The following is a 23008-nucleotide window of genomic DNA, read 5'->3' as shown; positions in this document are numbered from 1 at the left end:
GACAGCTCGCCTGGCTTTCTGAAGGGGGAGGAATGCTAGTTCAGTGGTATATAAACATACGGGTTTATAAGTTGTTCAAATCGCAGTTTCTCATTAGAACTGATGTATCCGTGACTTAGCTGCACACTTTATCTCCTACTGAGCACGTTCTCACATGCGCACAGAGGCTCTGTCGCTTACCCTCTCTCTGTTGCCGAAATGAGTTATTTTTGGTTGCCTGCAGCGAAGTTACGGATGAAGCCTGCTACTTCCTTTTATATGAGAAGGACTTTGAATGGATTGCATGTTGGGTTTGTTGCTTAAAATTTGGTCTAGTGAGGTTTTTTCCCTCTCTCTGAAGGTTGTCGAGGATGGTCACTCTGGTGAAGGGGATAAGAAGGCTGAGGAGGAAGTTTATCATTGTCCAGTGTGTTTCAAAGATTTTTTTTGCAAGTATGGGCTGGAGTCCCACATGGAGACACATCCAGATAATTCGTTGAGGTAAGAAATAGTCCCAAGAGTGTTTCTGGTCACCAGATGGCCTGAGGGAGCCTGCTGGGGAGAGGCAGGAGCCATTCAGCCCCCTGCACTGTTAACTGCCCCCCTTTGTGATTTTGAACGGGTATTTAAATGTTCCTGCCTCATCTTGTGTCACTGGGGTGCTATAGGGCTTAATTTTATTATTTTTTTTGCAAATACAGGAAATCTTCCCAGTTAATAGCTGGGAATGTTTTTGGAAGAAATTAAAGCACACCTTCCTCCCCCCAAACCCATCACTGTTGTTACATAAAACTGTAAAATGCCCTGATTGCAAACTTCTAACAAGTTAAACTAAAGATGCTTAAAACATGAAGCAAAACTTTATAGAAGTATTCAGGTACCAACCTATGAGATTATTCTGCTTGGGAAGAAGAAGGCAGCTGGATATGAAGGTTTCATTGTCTATCATGGGAGTGAGTGAAGATAGATGAGTTTCTGGTTCTAGACTTTCAATAAAATGTGTTATGCTTTTCTGCCTGTTGAGGTTAGGGAATGGTTTGGATTTTGGCTTAAATCAGCTTCTCTTAACAAGGAAAAATTACTTATTAATTGTTTGGGAAGGTGCTTGGGTGTTGTGTTTTGGTTTAAGTAATTGCCCCTGGGACTCCTGATACTTTTTATTTCCTGTTTTTTACCATAGAAAAATGTAGAGCCAGATACATGAAGATAGAAAAGAGGTATTCCAAATCTAGTTTAAACATGTAGAAAAGCTGCTATTTTAGAAAAGGAGACTGTCCATTTGCAGAAGCTTGTCAATGTTTTAAGCTTATTTTGGGACATTGGACTCTAATGATCTGTTTGGAAGAGTGAAGGATTCAGCATCTTGAAGTGTCAACAATCTTTCCTGAATACAGTTTCTTAATAGAATGGCACGGAGCAGAGCCATCCCATTCTATTAAATGGGATTAATTCTATTACATTTTCCAATTTTTTTAAAATTAGAAAACCTTGGTAAATATGTGTAAAACCATTTTTAAAGACATTGTAAGCCCTGTAATTAGTGGGGAAAGGATTTGGAAAGATCTTTCTTAAATTTGATCCTGCAAATCATAGTTAATTAAATAGAGTTTGCTGTTTCTGAAGTAAATGGAGTAAATTTTCATCATAGAGCAAAACTGAAACAGTTGTTCTCTGGTTAGAGCTCTGCAACTCCCACAAAAGGGGAGTCTGAGATAATTTTGCCATATACTTTATGCTTTAGAGAAAGCAGCTGTCATATTAGGCTTATCCTGACATTAGCCTCATTCTGAAGCTTCTGTGAAGACAGGACCTCTTTGCAAAGCCATGGGCCTGAGTGGAGAGGTGGATTCTCTTGCTTTGACTGATAGATAGAAGGTAATTGAATAGATACCCTTCTAGCTTGGGCAGCTTTGCAGTCTGTTGCAGCAAGGCAGAAAGACACACTGGCTGTGCAAACACGCTGTTCCTCTTCATGCAACTCTTTCTCTAGGATTAGGAGACTTGCTTTTGGATAATGCTCTCCTGAGATGGATTTTGCTACCCTTGATTGTGTTGAGCAACAAAGGCTAAAATGTGTCCCTAAATCAAAGCCATGATTGTGAAGCTCTGTGGGCATGAGTTAAGGGTGGTGCTGGGATGCTTGTCTTTATGGACTTGTCTAGACGATGGTAAAGGGTTTTTTTGTCAAATATTTGCTCTAGCAATTTAAGACATGTCAGTGGAGATAGGACAGGGCAAGGAAGCTGTGGTTCTCCCTGGTCAACTAACGTATTCAAATGCAACTTGCCCTGCCTATCTGGTGTAAAACACATCTTTTGTCCTAGTCTAGACAAGTCAAATGATACTGTCTGCTTGGCCCAACCTAACAGAAAATCCTCTGGTAAGCAGAGCAGTCTGGATTGCTGTTAAGGAGAGTCTTTCATCCTAAAGGAAATGGGTTAAAATCCTTGGCAGGCAGGGGCTGTAATCCCTTGGTTCCCAGGGTTCTGCAAGACTGTAGGATTCAACAAGATAGCCTGAATGTGGTGCGCCATTCTCAGTCCTGAGTTCATGTGACTGAAATGATTCCTCTTGGTGAGGCTTAGGGGTGTTTTTTTGAGTGAAAGAGTATCAGAGCAAAGGGCACATGTGTATGGGTGTGCTCATGGCAGGGGAACAAACTGCAGAACATTAGAAGGTGTTCATCAAATCCTGGTGTTTCCTTATTGTAGAAGGCAAGAAGGAAGAACTTCTTCAAACAAACAAAGTGTAGCAGCTGTGTTATGAGCAAAGGACAGGGAGCAGAACACCCTCAGTCTTTTTTTATTGCCAGTATTGTAGAGGTAGAGTCACTTGATCAGGACCTCTGTGAGTCACGTATCAGATGTTGTGCATCTCGGAGCCAGATGCTCTGGGTCTGGCAGTCAGTTTGTTCAGCACAGACTGTCATGGCCAAAACTAAGTGATGCTCAGTCTGCCTAGCCGTACCTTTTTATGTAAACCACAGGGCAAACATCCGACTCCTTTTTGGTCTCCCAATAGTTAGCGTAAAAATGATTGCAGACTTCACCTCTGGAGTGGTGCGCCACGTGCATTGCCTTGACGGTGGTACCAACCTCCCTCAGGGATGCGTGCCCAGCAGCAGCATAGTGCCGGGGTGGGCAGGAGCTTCTGCCTGGCTTCCTTGTGGTCCTTTAATCCTGTCATTGTAGTGCCGTTGTGTAAATACAGCCTCTTGCCCTTCAGAGCCGTCTGAGTCTGTCTGTCCCGGCCCCCCTCTGCTAAGGAGCAGAAAAGGTAAAGCTGTCTGGCAGCCCCCGGATCAGTATGTGAGCAGCTAATTTACAGGGTGGGCCTTCCCGATGCTGTCAAATGAACAACTTTAAATCACAGAGGGGTTAGCTGTTCAAAGTCAGATGAAAAGACACACCGCGTTGTCTTCCCCACTACTGCTTTTTCATGTAAAGCCCCGAGGGAGCACCTCATTGTTTACTTGCAGCAGAATAAACAATACTTAATCCACTGATTGTGTGAGAGGGGCTCCCGCTTGGGAGAGTATCTCTTGATTATGTAAAATCCTAAATCGTGCATCTTTGTCTCCTAATTACGGTAAGAACTGCCCTGCTCTTGGGAGCAATAATAGGGCTCTTTGTCCCACTGACAATGGGCTGTGGCACTGCATCTCCTTCATGGCATTACCACCCCATGTCAGTCTCTGTCCCTTTGAAGCCCTGGGACCTGCACCCTAATTAGTGACATGAGCTGGTCCCAGCAAGGTTGTCTACAGTCCCTGTTAGCAGTGGGTGGTGGCCCAGGGGTGCTTTCTGATCCCCTTTGCCTCTCTACCTGGATTATTTAAAGAAGACGTCTGTTTCCCTGCAGCTGGGGCCTCAGAACACAGTCTATTTTGGTGAGTTTGTATCTGAGTGTTGATATAATTAGCAGAGCGCTGAAATGCTGTGCAGCCAATAGGGAAAATGAGAAACCTCGCCGAGCGGAGTAACTTCTCAGGAAACTTTTGTGGTGGAGGGTTGCTGTCAAACATGGTAATGTGCTTGTAAAGATCACCTGACAGACAGCTCTGAGCAACATCAGCAGTACAAGCAAAGGAGAGGTGAGGATTTCCTGGGGAGAAACCTCTCGAGGCGCTATGTGAGGTTTCTTCTCTTTCCTTTGGCAAGTACAGTGGAACAGGCTTAAAGTAAAACGTGTGGTTTTTAAAAAAGTACATGCACTATACAATTCCTCTGTTGGGTTTCACTGTAACCAGAGAATACCCTTTGTATTTTCTCTCCTCCAGGAGGCTTCATACAGTACTCTATACCAGCAGATAAAGGTTTTTTAACTTTTCCTCCCTCACAGCAGCAAGGAGACGTTTATGCTACCTCTTATGCCCATGTATCTTCCTGAGGAGAGGAGAAGGGAGGTAGTAATAGCATTGCACCTACCTCCTTTCTTAGAGACATGTTTCAACATCAGTTCTCAACAAGGATAGTTGTGCAGTTTAAACATGGTAAAAGCCTGGATCTTAATGAGTGTTATGAGGGTTTTCTGATCACATTTGGTTCAGTGTGACATTGCCTTCAGTTATGGGATTTGGTTTTGCTAACTTTTTATAGGAGACAAGAAACAAATAGACGTTGCAGAGTGTGAAAGACACTCTCTCTGCCTCAGTCACTGAGCTGACCTGGTGACCAGAACCAGTAGATGCCTGTTGCCATGAATGGATTCAGAGTAGATTAAGTTTTCTGACCTTTTACAGAGCATGTCCAAACAGTGATATAATATATTAAGCTCTGTAATTTGCCAAATCCCAGGCATATTTTCACAAGGACAGCAAAAGCAGTTCTCTTGCCCCAGGGTAATGTGCTTCTGTAGAACTTCCAAACAAAGAAAACCAAAAGCCATTCACAGTCTACCTTGTTCTTCAAAACACCCTACCCAAGTTTTGCTGAAACTTGTAAAGTCAAATTGGCTAGAAGTTGAACACCACCTTGGAGAGTTGTTGTTTTGAACAGTTAGATCAGTAACAGGCATAGCAACAGAAGAGCTCAGGTCCTGGAATGGAAAGTGTCAGGACACCCTGCTGTCATCTGCCTCCAGTTTTCCCAGGGTCACTACTGTGAGCTTTTGTTTCCAAATACGCTCCCAGGTGGAAAATGCTATTGCTGTGTCTTGGAGTTACCTAGCTTCACTCAGAAGGAGTGGACAACTTAAATGCCCTAGGAATGGTCTCCTGGACTCTGTGGATAAATTGTTTCACAAGATGTCACATGCACATTGTAATTCAGTCAGGCTGGTCACCAGTGCCAGCACATCCCTGTTCTTCAGTGCATGGTGTCAGGTGGTGGAATGATGCAAGGCACCTGGACCTACGTCCCAGTCTTAAATCATTTTAGCCAGTGCGCACGAGCAGCCCTGTTTAAGTCAAGACAGAATGAAGTGGGTTTGGAGTCAAAATGATTCCAGCTACTTAGAATATTACATGTTTATTGCCCAGTTACTGTTCTTCAGGGCAGTTCTGCACATTGGCTTTGGGGAGATAAAATAGCCAAGAAAATAAATTAATGTAAATTTAAAGTGTACAGAGATGATTCCAATCAGCAGCAGCAGTACAAAAGACTAGTACAAGACTAAATTGTGTACGGAGCAGCAATGTGACTGAGTAAAAGTACATTGTACAGGATGTAACAAGGTAAAAAAAAATAACACAGAAAAAGCCCCTTAAGTTTCATTCCTGTTTTTGCCAATGCCTACTTAAGCAACTTTAGGAATTCACTTTCCATCTTTTCTCTCCTTATGTAGTAGGGAATGATCTGTTTGACTTCATTTTTGTGAAGCATGTTGCTTTCTACACATGGTCAGCCTTTTGTGGGAAGAGGGTATTAGTAACATTGCAAACTTAAAGAATGAATGTGTTTGAAAACTAAATATTGCAATTTATATTACTTGTGAGACAAAACTACGACTTTGTGTCAGGGAGAGGAAGTTTTTTCCTAGTAGTTGACACTACTGTTACTGGAAGCAACTTGAAGCACGAATGACAAGTAGTCTTTATGCAGCATTGTGAAATTTCATACTACTTTTCTATCTCTGTCACAACCATTGGTGTGCACATAGATAAGCCTCATTCCTTGTTAGCACTTCAAAATACGAAACGTTGTGCTCTTTTAATGCAACTGGATAATTCTGAGGTTGTTGTATCCTACATGATTGTTGAGTACTGAGAGAGAGATGGAGAGCATTCCAGCAGAGACATGTTCATGGACCTCCTTGACCTAGTTTTGGCACACTCTACTTTGGCCCCAATACTCCCCTTCCTAGTCATTATTTGAGATTGTACCAGCAAGGGTAGTTTAGGTAGGAACCGCTGCTGGAATTGCTGTGTACTAACAGAGTCAATACTACAAGATTTGTTACAGCCAAGGATGGAGGTGCACAGGGGTCAGTTGCGTGGCATTGCCGATTTGGCTGAGTCTCCTGCTCTGCTCTGCTCTGCTCTGCAAGCTGCTTGCTCAGTGTCTTGCCGATAGGAACTAGGAACCGAATCCTGATCTATGTTGGCAGCATTTTCAGTTCAGCAGCAATTCCATGAACCAGCTGGTGGTGATGAAATCCAGCTCTGGTAAATGCTACGACCAAAAATACGCTGTGGTAAGATACAACTCTTAATGTTGCAGAGGAGAGGGTGTGCAAGTAAGCTGGCGAATGCATCCTTTTACTGAGCAAATGGAGAAGTAAAATCAGTGGGTTGAGCATCTGTCTGTATGCTGGCTTGCAAAAGCAGACCAGAACTGCATTTTAAGTGCTTTCTGAAGTTTTTGTTCAAGAAAGAGGGATGGGAAACATCTGAAGAGCAGCGCGAGTCCAGTGCTGGCCTAGAAGTAGTCAGCTCACATCAGGGAGCTCATTGTGCGAGGAGACTGGGAATCCAGAGCAGCCGGGTAAAAATATCAGATAGTGAATGGACACAGGGAGTGACCCTCTCATGTGAAACTGTGTGGTGTGTCACATGGTATTATCTTAGCTCGGTTGCAAGAATAGAAAGTGGATAAAATGCAAAGCTGACTGTAGAGGAAAGCTGCTTGTAAAAGGGAATACAGGAGGGAAAGAGGGCTGAGCCAAAATAGGTCATTAGCATGCCTGCCTGATCCTGATGACCAGGGTTTGTTTATACTCAGGCTCTCTCAAAGTGCTGGCTGCTGCTTATTGTGTTAGCAGTCATGTCTGTGTGCTGGGCATAGCTTACCTGTGAATGTAGATAAGGGCAAGGGTGTTCAGGCCAGATTTGGCTGGACCTATTTGTGAGCCCTGTTGTCATCAGTGGATGGTTATAGGATAGACAAACGCCTGTAGATGTGTTTCTTTTTATGTTACTTGTGAAAAGTGTTGTTGCTTTTTTAACATGGTAGACACATAGATGAATTTTTTTTAACTCTTGCCATTAATTTTAAAACTACACAAGTACTTGGCTTCCATGTTTGAAAGATGTGTTAGAATGCAGGAAGAGCTTTCCTTTTCTTACCCAGAAAGAATACCAGAAGGTCCACTTGAGTTTGTGTGCACAAATAATGACTTTTATTATGGATGCTGTGGAGCTTCCAATTTTGGTAGCTGTAGAGGACTGTACTGGTCATGCTTTTTTTTCTTTTTTCCCCACGTATGCTTGCCCTAATTATTAAATCCTTCATTGTTGTTTATGTTGATCTTCAGCTTTTGCTCCATGATTCCATCCAACCAATTTCTTGACACTTTTGGTTTTTAAAACTTTCACCTTTATTAAGTAAAAAGGTCGTGATAAGAAAATTAACTACTTTGTGCAAGTGTCTGCAGTCCATCTCCCATTTTCCCTTTATTTCTTCTTAGTTCCATGTTAATTCTGTTGAAGTAAATGGTAGAGTGAGCTACTGATCCACTGGAGCAGAGGTGTTTAAATCTGGTGCTGTTGAAATGTTGCCGGTACATGCAATTAGTTACAGCGCTGGGTAGAAGTTAAATCTTTTTTCCTGATTTTTCTTTGCTCGCACACAAAGTTAAAAGGTGGCACAGGATGGCTCATGCCTTTTTATTAAACCTTATAGTGGTTAACTTCTCTTGAGTCACTCTGACTGTGGGAGTCACAATATGCTGGTGCTGACGCTGGTTCTGCAGCATGCCGACAAGTTTCTGAAGCACGACATCACTCTGGCTTATATCGGATCTACCCTTGCTCCTACATGATACTTTTCTCGCCTGGACCAGAGCGTGGCTGTAGGAATGCATGCAGCATTGTGCATCCCTCTATTAATAGAAGGGCTGGCACAGTGGTGTCAGCCTTTGCTGCACCCAAGGGTGGCTTCTTTGAGGGAGAAGATTAAAGGGAATGACGGGACACATTGGTAACAAAGTCGGACAGCCAGTGGGGAGGTGAGAGGGAGGAAAAGTTAGAAGAAAAGTCCCGCCTTTGCTGAGGTGAAACAACGTGCACTGAACTTCTGGTGAGCTATCTCTGTCCCCCTGTGTGCTGGGAAAAGGGAGGGGCGCCTCTCCAGCCCATCGTGCCTGCGCTGGCTCCTGGTGCTACTGTGCCACTTGCAGTTTCGGCGCTGACCCATAGCACTGGGAGAGCAGGAGGTCCTTCGGGGTCAGACACGCTGTGATGCTGCAGGAGAAGGAGGTAGGAACAGTCATCGCAGGACAGCAGGAGGACCCATGGGGATCCCCGGGGGGGAGGCAGGAGCGGCATTCATAGCACTGCTGCTTTTCCATCACTCATCTGCAGCAAGTGGGAGAGATTAGTGCAGCTGTTGGATGTTATTTCCCAGGGCCCTGGGTGTGGAGGCCAGGAAGGGTTTTTCATCCAAAAGGAGATGAGTATCTGGAGCTGGGTGGGGTTGCACAGGAGCAGAAACCAATTTGCTCTCTCTCATCTCCTTCCCTTTGCCTTGCTCCAAAAGAAGTGAGAGAGAAGCAAAGGAATCCTTTCCTGTATGTCTGTAACCTGCTAGTTTTTCTTTCATAGGTGGTGAAAGCCCTTATGTTTGAAACCATCCTTTCTCCATCTCCCCCTCCTTGTTGGCCTCCTCTGCAGTGCACATTACCGGTACGGAGGCTGGGAGGCTGCTCCCGTCCCTGGTGCAGACATGAGTCAACAGCAGGGAGTCGCTCGTCTTTCTCTTCTGCCCAATTGTATTATTTTTAGGTCAGCATAGGATTTTCTTTGCTTGTAAGAAGAGCTGCATTAATTCTGAAAATAATGTGAGACAGAAAAGAGAATAATAACAACAAAGGTTGAAATTTATATACAGTACATATTAGGGATTTCAGTGGGAGGAGTTAGATGACTTAATAACATAACTGTGTATTTATGACTTCTGTCTCAGGATATGTTTCATTCTTGTTTTGTTTTCCTTGCTTCTGTTTGTGGCACTTGTTAATGAGCATGGACAGGAAATGAACAAAATGGTACCAAGCCTTTTATTTTAGATAAGGCCTAGAAATTAACACTGGTTTTGTTTGTTGAGATCCACAACATAGGCAACACAGTGTTAGTGAGCTGGGTGGGTGAAAACTTCAGGTTTTAGTCTACTCTTGTGTGGTTCAGAAGTGTGAGTAGAAGAATGCTAAATATCACTTTCCCTTTCCGACTGCCAGTCTCAGGTAATGCAGAGCATAGTGTTTGTTTAATTTCTTGGTAACAGAATGATGGATATAAATGTTTGGCATTTACATCTTGACTACTGACATAAAATTTAGAAGGATTGAATGTTTGACTGCATTACCCTTAACCAAATCAAGACTGATTAATTTTTGCTTAAAATTTGGCTCTGCATTTCCTTTCTAAAATGTCTTTAATTTTCTTAAGGAAAAAAAGCTATTTCCATTGCTGACAAATTGGAATTGACTCAGAGGAGAGTACAGTGCAAGGCAACAGGCATCGCTTATGTAAACTTTTCTTGCATAGGTGCTGCTTGTCCTAAGTGTAGTAAATCTTGGCTTGCCTCTTGAACAAGCTGCACAAAGCATTGCCTATTTCTTAAAGACTGTTAAAATGGTTTTATATCCTAATTAGCATTACACATTTCAAGAATACTAACTTATTTTAGTAGAAAGCTTTTTAATGGTGTGTTTTTACACAGACACCTTGTCTGCGTTTAAAAAAAATGAAAAAGGTGCACTGGTGTAGTAATAATTAAACAGACTAGCCTGGTGTGGTACATGGCCTGGGCACCGAGGTCAGCCTCGTCATTGCACTGTTGTTGCACAGTTATACTTTGATTCTGCTTTTGTGTTTTAGAAGTTCTGTTTTCTCATCCACTTGCTTTGTACACCTCTGCCAGAGAGTCAGAGCCCTAATATTACGTTCACATTGTACAGGTATGAATGACTCTAAAACATAAAGGCAATTGAGAATGAAGCTCATTTTAAAGTGGTCTTAGCTGCTAAAAGCAGTTTTTTCCTTTTTACTTATAATTGAATCTCTGTGCTTGGAACTGAACAGCTTTCTTCTCTCTGCTCTGTAATCATATTTATAGAAAAATGGAAAACTGTGGCCAAGACTAGCTAGCAATCACATGATAACACAGCAGCTTTTATTTGCTACATCTGGAAACTTACCTTGCAAGTAGAGTGCTTTTATCTCCACTCAGGTGTTGAGCCATTGCTCTGCCTGTTCTGCTAACAACCTCAGAACCTGTTCCCATCTCTGTTCTCTGCAGCCATACCATCCGTGTTTGACTTGGCAGTACACATGAGCAGACTTGTGAAATTGTAAGGAGAAGGGGTTTTTTTTGGTGTTGGGTTTTTTTTTTAAAGTTCATCATGAGCAAAGTATTACCATATGTTTCAGATGCTTTATTTGATATGCTGGACTTTTCAGACTTTCCACAATTATTTAACTTTTTTTTTTTTTTTAAAGCAATTTAAGCAAGATGAAAAAATATTCATATGACCTAGGATTCCTTTCTCTTGTCCTTCTTAGACTGTGTTTTTAGATCTACAAATACAGCAGGCATTGACACTACCTAAAGATGGAGAATAGTACTGATGACAAAACAGAGAAATTAATGGTTAGGCTTCCTTAAAAAAAAATAATGCTTCCAGTTAATGCGTTGTTAGGCATGGCAGCTTACTCCATTTTAAATTAATACAAGCCTTAGTCAATGCAGCATGATGCTTGCCTTAACTTTTTAGGTTTTGAAGCTTAGTATCTCTAAGTTTTTCTTGGAGGTGGTGCATGTCCTTATCTGCACCTGCATTGCTAATTGTATTCAAAGCTCAAGTCATGTCATTTGGGAGAAACTCGGACTCCCTTCCTACTTGAGGTGAGGGGGAGGGAGTTCGACAAAAACACACACACACACAAAAAACCCGTTGTGCATACGCTTGGGCAAACGGGCTGTGTATTTTAAATAGCTTGCATCCGTAGCAAAGACTGACAAGCCCAAGTGAGGTCTGCAGAGCCCAAGAGACCTCCTGAGCCAGTGGTATGGTGGAAGCCCTCAGCATCAGGAGCAGCTTTACAATGACCTCCCTTGTCCTTGGCCAGCGGCGTGGGCCCAGGGCGCCAGCGCGGGCTCTGGAGCCTGCTGGGCTGCCTGCTCACCTGGGAAGCCAGCCCTGGGGAGGCTGCCCCACTCGTCTCTCAGGGAGAGCTTTTCTCGGGCTGGTTCTATTCCGGCTCTCTGACTTGCATCTGCCTTTACAGGAGTGCCTGGGCCATGGAGGAAGGGAGGGCATCCACAGGAGTCCTGTGCTCCAGCTCCTGTGTGATCTGTAAACTGTGACAGCAGGGGAAGGTGCTGAGCCAGGGCGCGGTGCATTTATATGCCCTGAAGTGCCTGCATCTTGAGATGACAGGCGTGATTTATCTGGATGTTTCCTTTTTCAGCCAGGAGCTTATGTTTGACTGAATGGAAAAAGAGCTTAGTCCTTTTCCTGACTTCTCTTTTTGCTTGCTGCTTCTTCACTCACAGCAAGAAAATAGAAGGCCAAGGAAGAGAAAAATACAGAGGTGTTTAATTCTATGCATTATAAAAGAGAGAAAGTACATACTCCTTTTTCAAGATATATTGCTTTTGTTTTGGGGGAGGGGAGGCGGTTCCCTTTGTATGGAAAACACCATTTTTAAATTGGAAATTTGTACTGTCCTGAGGCATAGTAGTTGATACAGGTGTACTGCAAAGGACTTTCACACGGGTCCCTGCTCTGAAAGATTTACTCTCAAGTGCAGCTTTTGATGGGAGCTCTAAATAAACCAGTGCTTAAAATCAACATGTCACACAGCCAATGGAGGTGAGGGAGTGTAAGATGGACGAGGTGCACCACCCCGGTGTGTGGGGGCGCTGGCTGCTTGCGCAGGGGCACAAGCTGCTTGCGCAGGGGCACAGGCTCCTGCTCGGCCAAAGTCCTGGGGGTACCGTAGCAGGCACCAGCTCTCCCAGTAGTGTTTTGGTCCAGTCAGTGGTAGCTGTGCCTGCCCTGTCAGGCACGAGGGAATATGGCTGTTGCGTTGTGTTGCTGGTCCGGGGGAGGCCAGGCACATCAAGGACCCTGGAGCTGCCTCAAGACACCCCAAGATGAGGGTCTGCGTCCCTCTGCAGAACAGCTGGCCTCACAGACCGTCAGCGATGCTCCTGGTGCAGGAGCAATTGCTTGCAAGCCCTTGTTGTCTGTATGCTGATGTACAGGAGGAGCATGCCAGAAGCACTGCTTGCTTTCACACGAGGCGTTTTCATTACCTCTAAAAAAGAATTTTATTTCAGTAGCCTACAAGGTCCTCAGGTGACTGCTCTAACCCTTAATGCCCTTCTTCCCCAGGGGTTATGGTAGTTGTGTGTTTTTGTTTTCACTGAAGATAAAAGCTTTACATCACGGAATAGGTGCTGCCAAGCGAGCTGGAGGAGAGCTGTAGATCCTGATGCGGGAGGAGCGCTACATGTTGGCATTCCCCCCCCACCACCAAAGATTGTTGTCACATTTAGCAGACCTCTTTAAGTAAACATTTGCTTTGTAAATAGCATTGGTTTGGTATTTAGTGGAATGCAGGGACTGTACTGGCAAGAATTATAAAGGTAGGATGCAAGTGAATTGGCAGGGGAGATAAAACAGATTAAACCTCCAGCACGTAATATTTATGTCCCAGCGTTCTGGGTACCGTGATAACAAAGACCGTGTTACATATACTTCACACATGCTTCTTTCACCACTCAGAGACTATGAGTCCAATTGCTTTGTGGGTGACTTGGTTATCTCTTCATTTTCAGGGAATAAAAAAGGTCTGTGGAAGTTTATGTAGTGATAAAAAGAACAACAATGGGAGTTTGTTAGGGACAGGACAGGGAGGGAGTGGTTTCAGGATTTTGTCAGAAGTCATTTCTAATTGCAGGATGTTTTTTTAATGAGTAGGCACGCGTCCTTTTCCTTGTGTGGAGTTCGAAGACAATATGAGAACTAAGGCAGGGGGAGATATGTGAAAAACTCCTAGTGCATATAATATTCTCACTGACAAAATCTGACTGCTTCACATTCACTGGTGTTTGCTTTTGTGAAACCCGTGCTTTGGCTGCAAGCTGGGGCTGTAACCCAAGGAACCATGTTGAGTGAAACTGTGTGCCTCTTGTTGAATGCAGACTGGATGTGACCTGTCATGCTGCAGAGCTCAAATCCCAGATATTTAAAAGGCAGTAGGCTTGTTTGTTGATGTGTTGGCCAAGTATTGCTGCATAGTCCTTACTGCCTTCAACATAGCTGCATTTCCAATACCTTTGATTGTTTAACTGAAGTCTACTTTGTGTGCGAAACTTTTTATTAGCTGAATTTTGGATTTGAGAACTTAAGAAAACCAAGAAATCATAGCAATAAAGTGTGGATCAGAAAAGACCTTGCTTCTGCAGGCTGTGAAGGGGGTGTATGAGTGTCAGAAGTATTAAACCTGTTTCAGGTCTTCGTCCTCTGACCCTCCTCCCCTCCATGGAGCACTAGTTTTCCTTTTTAAAACAGTATATTTCTCATAACAGCTTTGAAAAAAATCAGTGGAAGTTTATGGAAAGGCAGTGCAGAGAAAATTCATACATGGCTATTTGAGTGGTGTGCAGTAGTATGTTTTAAGCAGTAGTTAAAAAAAGTGCTATTTATACGTTTGCAGCTGATTGCTACTTAGGTCCGATTTAGTCCCTCCGTGTCACTGATTTTTTTTTAAATGTCTTTTAATAGTACTTTTTAGTAAAAATGAAATGGTGTAAAGCCATTGAAATATTTCATGTAGGACAATGGGAAAGTTCTTAGAAGGCTGTGGTCTCAGCTGCCAATTTGCTGTCTGCTGTCTAGGATGCTCAGTTCTCATGTGCTATGTTCTTTAAACTTCAGTGAACTTAATAGCCAGAAGCTAGTAGAAAGTAATTGTGATTGAAATGGCCTTTCTTCGGTGATTTTTGACAAGCTGTGGCTTTGTTTTGCATTTAGCAGGTTCTTAGTATTACGGGACAAGAGGAAGGAGGCTGTCCTAACGCAAGAAGAATGCTAGTTCTTAAGCTTGCAGTAGTCAGTCATTTCTATTTTATTCCTTTCCTTTCCAGGTGTGACATCTGTTGTATTACCTTTCGTACTCATCGGGGCTTACTGCGCCATAATGCAGTTATCCACAAGCAGCTTCCCAGAGATCCCATGGGAAAGCCTTTCATTCAGAACAACCCTTCGATTCCAGCAGGCTTCCATGACTTGGGATTCACGGACTTCTCATGTAGGAAGTTCCCCCGCATTTCTCAGGTACTCTCTGTTCTTCATAGCTTAAGGTACCAGCTGTTACAGTGCATATCTTCTGAATTCATTGAAAGATTCATCCTTGATGAGGCAGAGACTGGGTGCAGAATATTTTGTGGAAAGCACATTACCACTGTCTGTGTAGGCTTCAAACACTTTCTGCCTTTCCTTTTTCTTTTTTCATCTAAAGAATATTGGGGTTGCTTTTTTTCAGCATTGCAGTGGATAACTATTGGTGTAAAGATCTATGAAAATATTTTAAAGGAGAACTTCAGTGATATTAGATCCTTGCCCCTTTCAGCCTGCCCATTAGTTGTCTTCTTCCCCAAACCATCGTATATCTAAAATCAATAGGGAGGACACATGGTAAGGAAGACATTATTTATTGTAATTTAGTGCAACAAGGATGTAGTTGTGTTCTGAAAACCTTTGGGAGGTCACCTTACTAAACGGTGACATCTTCAGTGATTTCTTCTCAAAACACTCCCAGGCACCTTTCCACTATGTTCTTGCATGAGGTCTGAAGATTTTGCACCTTTGAGGGACAGTGGCTTGGGAGAGGCAGGGAGGTAGTCTGTAAATACTTTTCTGAGAGTCATAAAGCTTTCTATTAGATGGTATTATTCCTCCCTCTGTCAAACCTTGCCTGCCTTAGTTAGTTTGGGTCTGGATGAAGCAGCTTATCTATTTTTTTAAAAAAAAAAGAAAGAAATCAACAGCACAATCCATCAGGACCATGCTTATTCAGTATCTGGGCTTTTCTTGTTCTACTTGGATTAAAGCATTGATTTCCAGCTCTTCTGGCTGCAAGGGTAGACCTGAAATTTGCTCCTGGTCCAGGGGAGCATGAGCATGGAGGTCATTCTGTAACTCTAGTAGAGTTTTGGTGTAAAAGTTACAAAATCAGGAGAAGAGAGAACTTTTTAAACAACTTGATTTTATTTCTTTTGTAATTATTGACAAAGTTATAAATGTTGGGACTTTTGCTTGCACTGTGAGGCAAGACCTGTGAAATACCTGAACAAAGTTTGTAGAGTATATAAAGATCTTGCCAGCCCTCTACTTAATTTATCACTTGTGCTCTTCTTTGGTGTGGAACCTTTGCAACATGTGAGCTATCTGGGTAGCATTTAAATACAGCATTTGGATTCGTGATAATTTTCAGAGACAGGTATAAAATCCATTTGTGAGCTTAGTATTTTTCTTGGAAGAATAAATGTAATCAGACTTCACTAACCAAAAGCCCTCCTGTTTTGGGCTCTGCATTTCATTGGTTTGCTTTGGGGGATATTATTTTGGTTGGTTTATGTTGTTTTGGCTTCTTGGATGCCTTTTTTTTTTTTTTCCTCCTTGCCTCCTAGTTTCTTTGTAGTAATAAAGCTAGAGGAGGTAGTCTTACTGCCCAGCTTACTGGAGCTTGCTGTATAGTCTACTGAGGCTCCTGTCCTGTCAGTGAAGTGAGAGAGATTTCTGGAAGGGAAGTTCAGGATGGAAAAGAATTTGAGAGTCTGAATAGCCCTCTGAAGGAGTTTGCTTTTATAGAAGGGAACTTTTGAAGAATCAGCTTCTAATTCAAGTATACCACTTAGGTGACTAAAGGCAGGAGCAGGAATGTCTCTATGCCAGGTAGGTGGTGGCTGCTCTAAACTCCTTAACTTGGGCAGTGGAAGAGAGAGTGAACTGATTTTGTTTTGCAGCAGGATGTGATACCTTTCCAGTTTGAGATGTCTACTCTAAATATTTTTGCATGTCTTGCAGGTCTGGTGTGAAACAAATTTGCGAAGGTGCATCAGTGACTTCCATCGATTTATTTGTGAGACGTGTAACAAGGCATTCCCTATGCTTTCAGCGCTCAAACTGCACACAGAAACTCATGTGGTGGATCAGGGAAAAGACAAGCACAAGCCACAGTCCACGACCCCACCTGGCGAGAACCCAGACCAGAAAGCCTTCATGGCATCCTTGGGCCTACAGTACACCAAAGACATCAAGCCTGTCAAGCAGGAGGACAATACACAAGATGAGGTCCAAGAAATGCGGCTCAGAGCACTGAAGAGTAACCTACCTCAGGAACCCGGCAGCACCGGTCTGCTCAGCCTCTCTCCTCTGGAAGCTGCCTCCATGGGAGGGTCATTTTCAGTCCTTCCCCCTACAAAAGAAAACATAAAGCTCCTCTCGCTGCAGCCTTTCCAGAAGGGTTTTATCATCCAGCCTGACAGCAGTATTGTGGTAAAACCCATCTCCAATGAGTCTGCCATTGAGCTGGCAGACATTCAGCAGATCTTGAAGATGGCTTCTTCTGCTCCTCCTCAAATCAGTCTTCCTCCACTTTCTAAGGCACCTTCTGTCCCTGTGCAGTCCATTTTCAAGCATATGCCACCGCTGAAGCCAAAGCCTTTGGTAACGCCTCGAACAGTTGTCGCAACCTCTACACCTCCTCCTCTTATCAGTGCCCAGCAAGCTTCCCCTGGCTGCATCAGCCCAAGCCTCCCACCTCCCCCTCTGAGGTTGATCAAGAACTCGGTGGAGTCCTCCTCCAACTCTCACCTCCCCCAGCCAGGAGCCAAATCAAGTCCTTCCTCGCAGCTGCTCCTCCAACCCAAAGTAGAGCCTTTAACTCAGCACGAGATGAAGACACAACTGGAGCAGGACAGCATCATTGAAGCTCTCCTGCCTCTGAGTATGGAAGCCAAGATCAAGCAAGAGGTCACAGAAGGAGACCTCAAAGCCATCATCGCAGGGGCAGCAAACAAGAAAGCCCCAACCATGAGGAAAGTTTTGTACCCCTGCCGTTTCTGTGACCAGGTGTTTGCCTTCTCTGGTGTTCTGAGAGCTCACATCCGTTCTCACTTGGGTATTTCCCCATACCAGTGCAACATCTGTGACTACATCGCAGCCGACAAGGCAGCGCTGATCCGGCACCTGCGGACGCACAGTGGGGAGAGGCCTTACATCTGTAAAATCTGCCACTACCCATTCACAGTGAAAGCCAATTGCGAGAGGCACCTGCGAAAGAAGCACCTCAAAGTGACCAGGAAGGATATAGAGAAGAACATCGAATATGTCACCAGCAATGCTGCAGAGATGGTGGATGCCTTCTGCTCCCCAGACACAGTGTGCAAGCTGTGTGGCGAGGACCTGAAGCATTACCGGGCCCTCCGCATTCACATGAGGACGCACAGTGGCTGCCAGAAGAAGAAGCCGTTTGAGTGCAAGGAGTGTGGCACAGCCTTTTCAGCCAAGAGAAATTGCATTCACCATATCCTCAAGCAGCACTTGCATGTGCAAGAAAGGGAGATTGAGAATTACATCCTAGCAGTGGACTGCAGTGCCCAGGAAAGCCAGACAGACCCTCCTTTATTGGACGACAGCACTTACATGGACCGCAAGCCCATGACACCTTTCCTGGAGCCACAAAACGGCTTCTTGCTTGGGACGTCATCTCATGTTCCCATCAAACTTGAACCTGCAGGCAACTTCCCGATGGATTTTGACGAGCCGTTGGATTTCTCTCAGAAGAACAAAAACCTGAGTGCTGTGCAAGTGAAGCAGGAGAACCTGTTTGGCTCTTCTCCCCTGTCCCTCTACGACTGTTCCATGGAGCCTATCGACCTGTCCATCCCCAAAGCCCTGAAGAAGGATAAAGATGATGTCACATGTGAAGCCAGGAATCAAGACCTGGCTGCTTCTGGGAACAGTGATAAAGCCTATAACTGTCTGCAGTGTCCTTTGGTTTTTGGTGCCAATGGGAACTCAGAGAAAAACAGGGCCGTTGGACATCCCCAGCCACTGAAAGGTTCATTGCATTTGACTGTCCCGATCATTTCCCCGGCTCTCCTTGGCAATTCTGCCTTGCTGAGACCCTTGAGGCCTAAACCACCACCGCCACCTCTCTTGCCAAAGCCTCCAGTAACTAAAGAGCTGCCACCGTTGGCTTCCATTGCACAGATCATCTCATCTGTGTCTTCTGCTCCTGCTTTGCTGAAAACGGAGGCTGCTGACGCCAGTCCCAAGGCAGTGAGCAGCTCCGCTGTGTGTGACAAATCAGGGAACGCCAAAGCAAAAGTGACAATCGTGACGCCTGTTCAGAGAGACTCCAGCCTGCCCAGTGACCTGACTCAGGCGTGTGATCCAGAGCAGTCTCCCATTGCCGATGCTGGGTTGACCAAGAAAAGAGGTAGAAAGAAAGGAACGAAAAATAAGCCTAAACTTAGCAGTGGTGTGGATCTGGAGTCAAGTGGGGAGTTTGCTAGCATAGAGAAGATGCTGGCTACCACAGACACTAATAAATTTAGCCCATTTCTGCAGTCCACTGACAATTTCAAGGAAGAAAGTGGCAGAAATGGAACAAGTGAGGACGAGAAGGAAACTGCTGAAGATAAGCTGCTGAGAGGGAAGAGGAACGCTTACTCAGACTGCCTGCAAAATATCCCTTGTCCTTACTGTCCTCAAGTCTTTCCATGGGCAAATTCCCTGCAGCGGCACATGCTCACTCACACAGGTAAGAGCACCTTGTGCTCATGGTGGATTGTAGCCCCCGAGGATGCTCCTCATGGAAGGGCCTCCCCGTGGAGGAATCTTCCTCTCTCTGATGCCTAAATGGTGTTCATTATTTTGCAAATCTGTAGCTGTTGCTGTTGTGTAGTAGTGGTGGTAAATTTTTCAGTAATGGAATAATCTCTATGCCTTTGAGTATCAAGGGAGAAAATTAAACTGCTAAAACCCATTTGACTTCAGTGGCATAACTTAGTGTACCTGGGAAAAGACTCTGGTTTCAGGTGTTCTGTTAGTACTGTCTTATCTTGAAGGTGAACATGCATGTTGAATATTTCATTGTGCCTTACATGGTTTGTTTGGCTGCTTCCAGTGGCTCTTTGTCTGCATCAGTAATAATAAAAAGATCCATAAAAATGAGAACAAGTAAGTATAGAATTGTGGCAGGAAAGTAAAATAATATAGTGTTCAGCATGGTTTTTTCATGCAGTGGCTTTTATTTGGCAGATCAAAATGGAGGATGCAAGAAAAATCATCCTGAGCATTATGTAGCAGCTTGCCTCTAGGAAATGTTTCTTCTCAGTGCTAGACAACTAAAGGTGGGCTTATGCCCTAAGGCATGGAGATGTGTATGGAATCTTTACTGTTGTGCCACTGTGTAAGTAACCTCAAACGTGGTGTAAACAAAAGGAGGAATTGGGGAGGGAGATTTTATTTGGGGTTATTTTTCATTCTTCTCTGTAAAGGAAATGCACTAGATAGTGTTGCTGACTTGAAGTTTGCTCCATTTTCCACCAACACTGTAATAAGGTAATTAGCAGATTCTCATCCTGCTCTGAGGGAGAGAAAGGACAAAGCTCTATTTGGTGTTGCTCCTTTTTAAGTCAGTCACAGCTGTTAATATTATTTCCTTCATTATGCAATCTCAACTCCTGGTGTAAAGAGTAAAAGTTAGGGATATTTGTAAGAAACCATAGGGAAATTGAGTACAGCCTCATGAAAGATAACATTTTTTTTGAAGGAATTGAGGTTTCCTGGAGCAACTGGCTCATGTCTGTGCTAAAGAGGGAAACCTGAAGAGGTGAAAGAGGTTAGCTAAGAGGTTTAAAGGGAACCTGAGCTGTGGAGCAGTCCCTATTACAGTTTGCTTTGGGTGACGTGAGGACATAACTTGCAAGGTATCAGTGCAACAGTGAGGCTATTGTTTTCTGGCCCAGAGAAACCAAACTATTTCATCTTATTAAGCGTACAGTTTACTTTCCATGGTGAAGGAGAGCTCTTTATTTGTATCAATTGTTTTCTAACACCCTGCTCTCCAAAAAAAATATATCATTACTGAAGAACCGTTCATGAGACAGAAAACAATAGAGAGGCTTTTCCCAGACTAAGGGGTTTGACCTGCTTATTGATGGCAGACTTCCAAGGTAGCAGCACTGGTATAAACCCTTAATGAAGACAGGAAAATGCACTCGGCCATGAGTTACACTGGTAAAACTTGTCTCCCCTACCACCACTGGGCTGTGCTGCAATCCCCATAAGGAAGGCAAGCAACTGTGGCTGTAGCAGGGCTGGATCCTCAGTGCAGATACAAGATTTTTGGTGATACTGTGGCAGTGGCAATAATCAGATTCTGGTTGGTGTGCTCTGGCAATGATAATACTGAGCTCTTATCTAATCATCATCAGATCAGTGTTGAGGGAGACTTGTTGCTGGAGGACCACCCCATAGCAAGCTTTGACTGGCCTTGGGGCATCTCCTTTCAGGTGACACTAGCACTCTGTTTCTAAACTGGGAGTTTGCAGCAGCTCCCCTGTGGCAGCAGTGTAGATGAGGCTTACTGGAGGGGAGGGAAAGGTAAGCTAGGAAGGTAGAGGAGATTTAGGCCAGGGAGGTGGTGCCAAAGCAAGCGCTGGGATGCATTCAGGTGGAGCGAGCCCTGTGTTTTTGTGGCAAGTGTCAGTTGCTGGTGGCATGGGAGGAGTTTAGCAGCTGCAGGATAGATACGGCAGTTTGTTGGGTTTGTGTTCTAGGTGGGCAAGTTGGTTTTCTGATGGAGACATCTACGGTGTCATAGTGCAACACACAGTTTCTGTCCCCACCTATTGCACAGGCAGTGACTTGTTAGATATCTCTGTTTTTTAAAAGGAGTTAAGAAAAAATCATATTCACTAATCTTACTGTAAAGAGAAAAGGGGAACTTAATTGTCTGGTCTTGATGGCTGCTCCCCCACCTGGGGAGAGAAGGGACCAAGAGACTGATGTGAACGGGATAGATGAGTTACGGTGATCTGTGTCCAAACTGCATGTGTCGGGTATCTGCTCCATAAGGAATCACTGCAGGCAAGCTGGTCTCTGCTCCTAGATTTCTGTGGTATGCTGCTATCAAAAGAACAAGGCAGTCATTTGAGCTAAGAAGTGGCAGCTAGCTCTTCTCCATCCATTTGTAGGAAAGTTGTTATTGGAGTAATTTACATAAGTGGTCTAAGCTAATAATGACTGAGCATGGTTGAGGAAAAGGTGTATAATTTTGAGCATTTAAGTAGTATCTGTATAATACCACTTCTAAACTACTGTGTTTATACAGACATGAAAAAATTTTTGCAAGTGTGTCTTCCATGTTCAATAAAATTTTGACATGGAGGACTCCTTCCATACAGTGTCAAGATCATATTTATCTTTTGTGAAAGTGCAAAAATATACATGCTGCCAGTAGCCCACATTCCTCGCGCAACCAAAAGTCTAGTGAAAGCTTTTGCCCTGCTTATTCTTACCTCAACTCCACTGTGTGTTTTTCAGTTCAAAAACATTTCCCTGTAAAAGCATACACCTTCCTCACCAGTTTTTATTTTAATGCAAAGCTCACAAGTGGGGCACTGGGAATTTGGCGTAGCTTGGTTTTATACAGTGTTTAACACAGTACCTGTGTTTTGTTTGAACATGCTTGAATACTTGCTTTCAATATATTCTCTTGATATCTTTATTGTTTAATTTACTCTTCTGTGCTTAGCTCGGATTGCCTTTCTTTTTTGCTCTCCTGTCCTGCTCTTGACTTTTTTCATTCTCAGAGCAGCAAGTAAGATTTGGCCTGCAGGTGGTGCAGTTAATTTTGCTCCTTTACGGCATGTGCATCACACTAGGTTCAATATGAAATTAAAATAATGGTCTTTTCTGGCCATTAGTTTGTAGTAGATAACCTGAATCTGTTTGCAGAGAATCACTTGAGAATATTTTCAGAGTGATACTGCCAGATCTTATTTGGCCCAAGATTATTTTTTGTAGAAAGTGAGATTTAATGGCAGAGGAGAGGGGGTTTTTTTGGTTTTGTTTTGTTTTGGTGTTACAACAGGAATGAACTGGACAAGAAAAGATCTATAAACAAAATAAAGTAATAAATAAATGGGCATTTTTATTCTTTGCTTTTATGACTTAAGTCAAAGTGAAATTGTAGACACCTTTACATTGCAACATTTGTCCTTACCATGGCGCTAAGGTGTTTCCACTAGGATGACAGTGGCAGGAGATATCTTAATCAAGGAATGATCTTCTAACATGCTGTGATTGTTTCGATGACCCTTTATATTGAAAAGACTTTTCAAATTACTGGCCTCCGTGAAACATCCAGCCTAGACTAGTCCTGCTGTGCTGCTAACCAAATTTTACAGTCAGTTCTGAGTCAATACGTAGGGACAGATGTATTTTAATGCAGACCATGACCATTCTTATAGAAAAAGTTAATAAAAATCAAATCACATTGCACTTAAACTGACTGTTTAGGTTGCCCTCCAGTGAGTAAGCATATTTTATCAGAAGAACAGCT

At 43.6% G+C, this 23008-nt stretch overlaps 1 protein-coding gene across 7 annotated transcripts in view; it reads left to right on the top strand.

The window, feature by feature from the left end:
- The window catches only part of RREB1 (ras responsive element binding protein 1), a 127393-nt gene that overhangs the window by 85881 nt on the left and 18504 nt on the right, over positions 1–23008 (top strand). For all 7 annotated transcript variants that reach the window (XM_074872359.1, XM_074872391.1, XM_074872362.1 and 4 more), the window contains 3 exons: positions 341–480; positions 14514–14703; positions 16456–19198. In XM_074872359.1, the coding sequence (XP_074728460.1) occupies positions 341–480; positions 14514–14703; positions 16456–19198 (3073 nt within the window). The remainder of the gene's footprint in view (positions 1–340; positions 481–14513; positions 14704–16455; positions 19199–23008) is intronic.

The sequence above is a fragment of the Strix uralensis genome, chromosome 1 (assembly GCF_047716275.1).
Source record: "Strix uralensis isolate ZFMK-TIS-50842 chromosome 1, bStrUra1, whole genome shotgun sequence".
Lineage (NCBI taxonomy): Eukaryota > Metazoa > Chordata > Aves > Strigiformes > Strigidae > Strix > Strix uralensis.
This window is presented reverse-complemented; position numbering and strand designations above follow the sequence as displayed.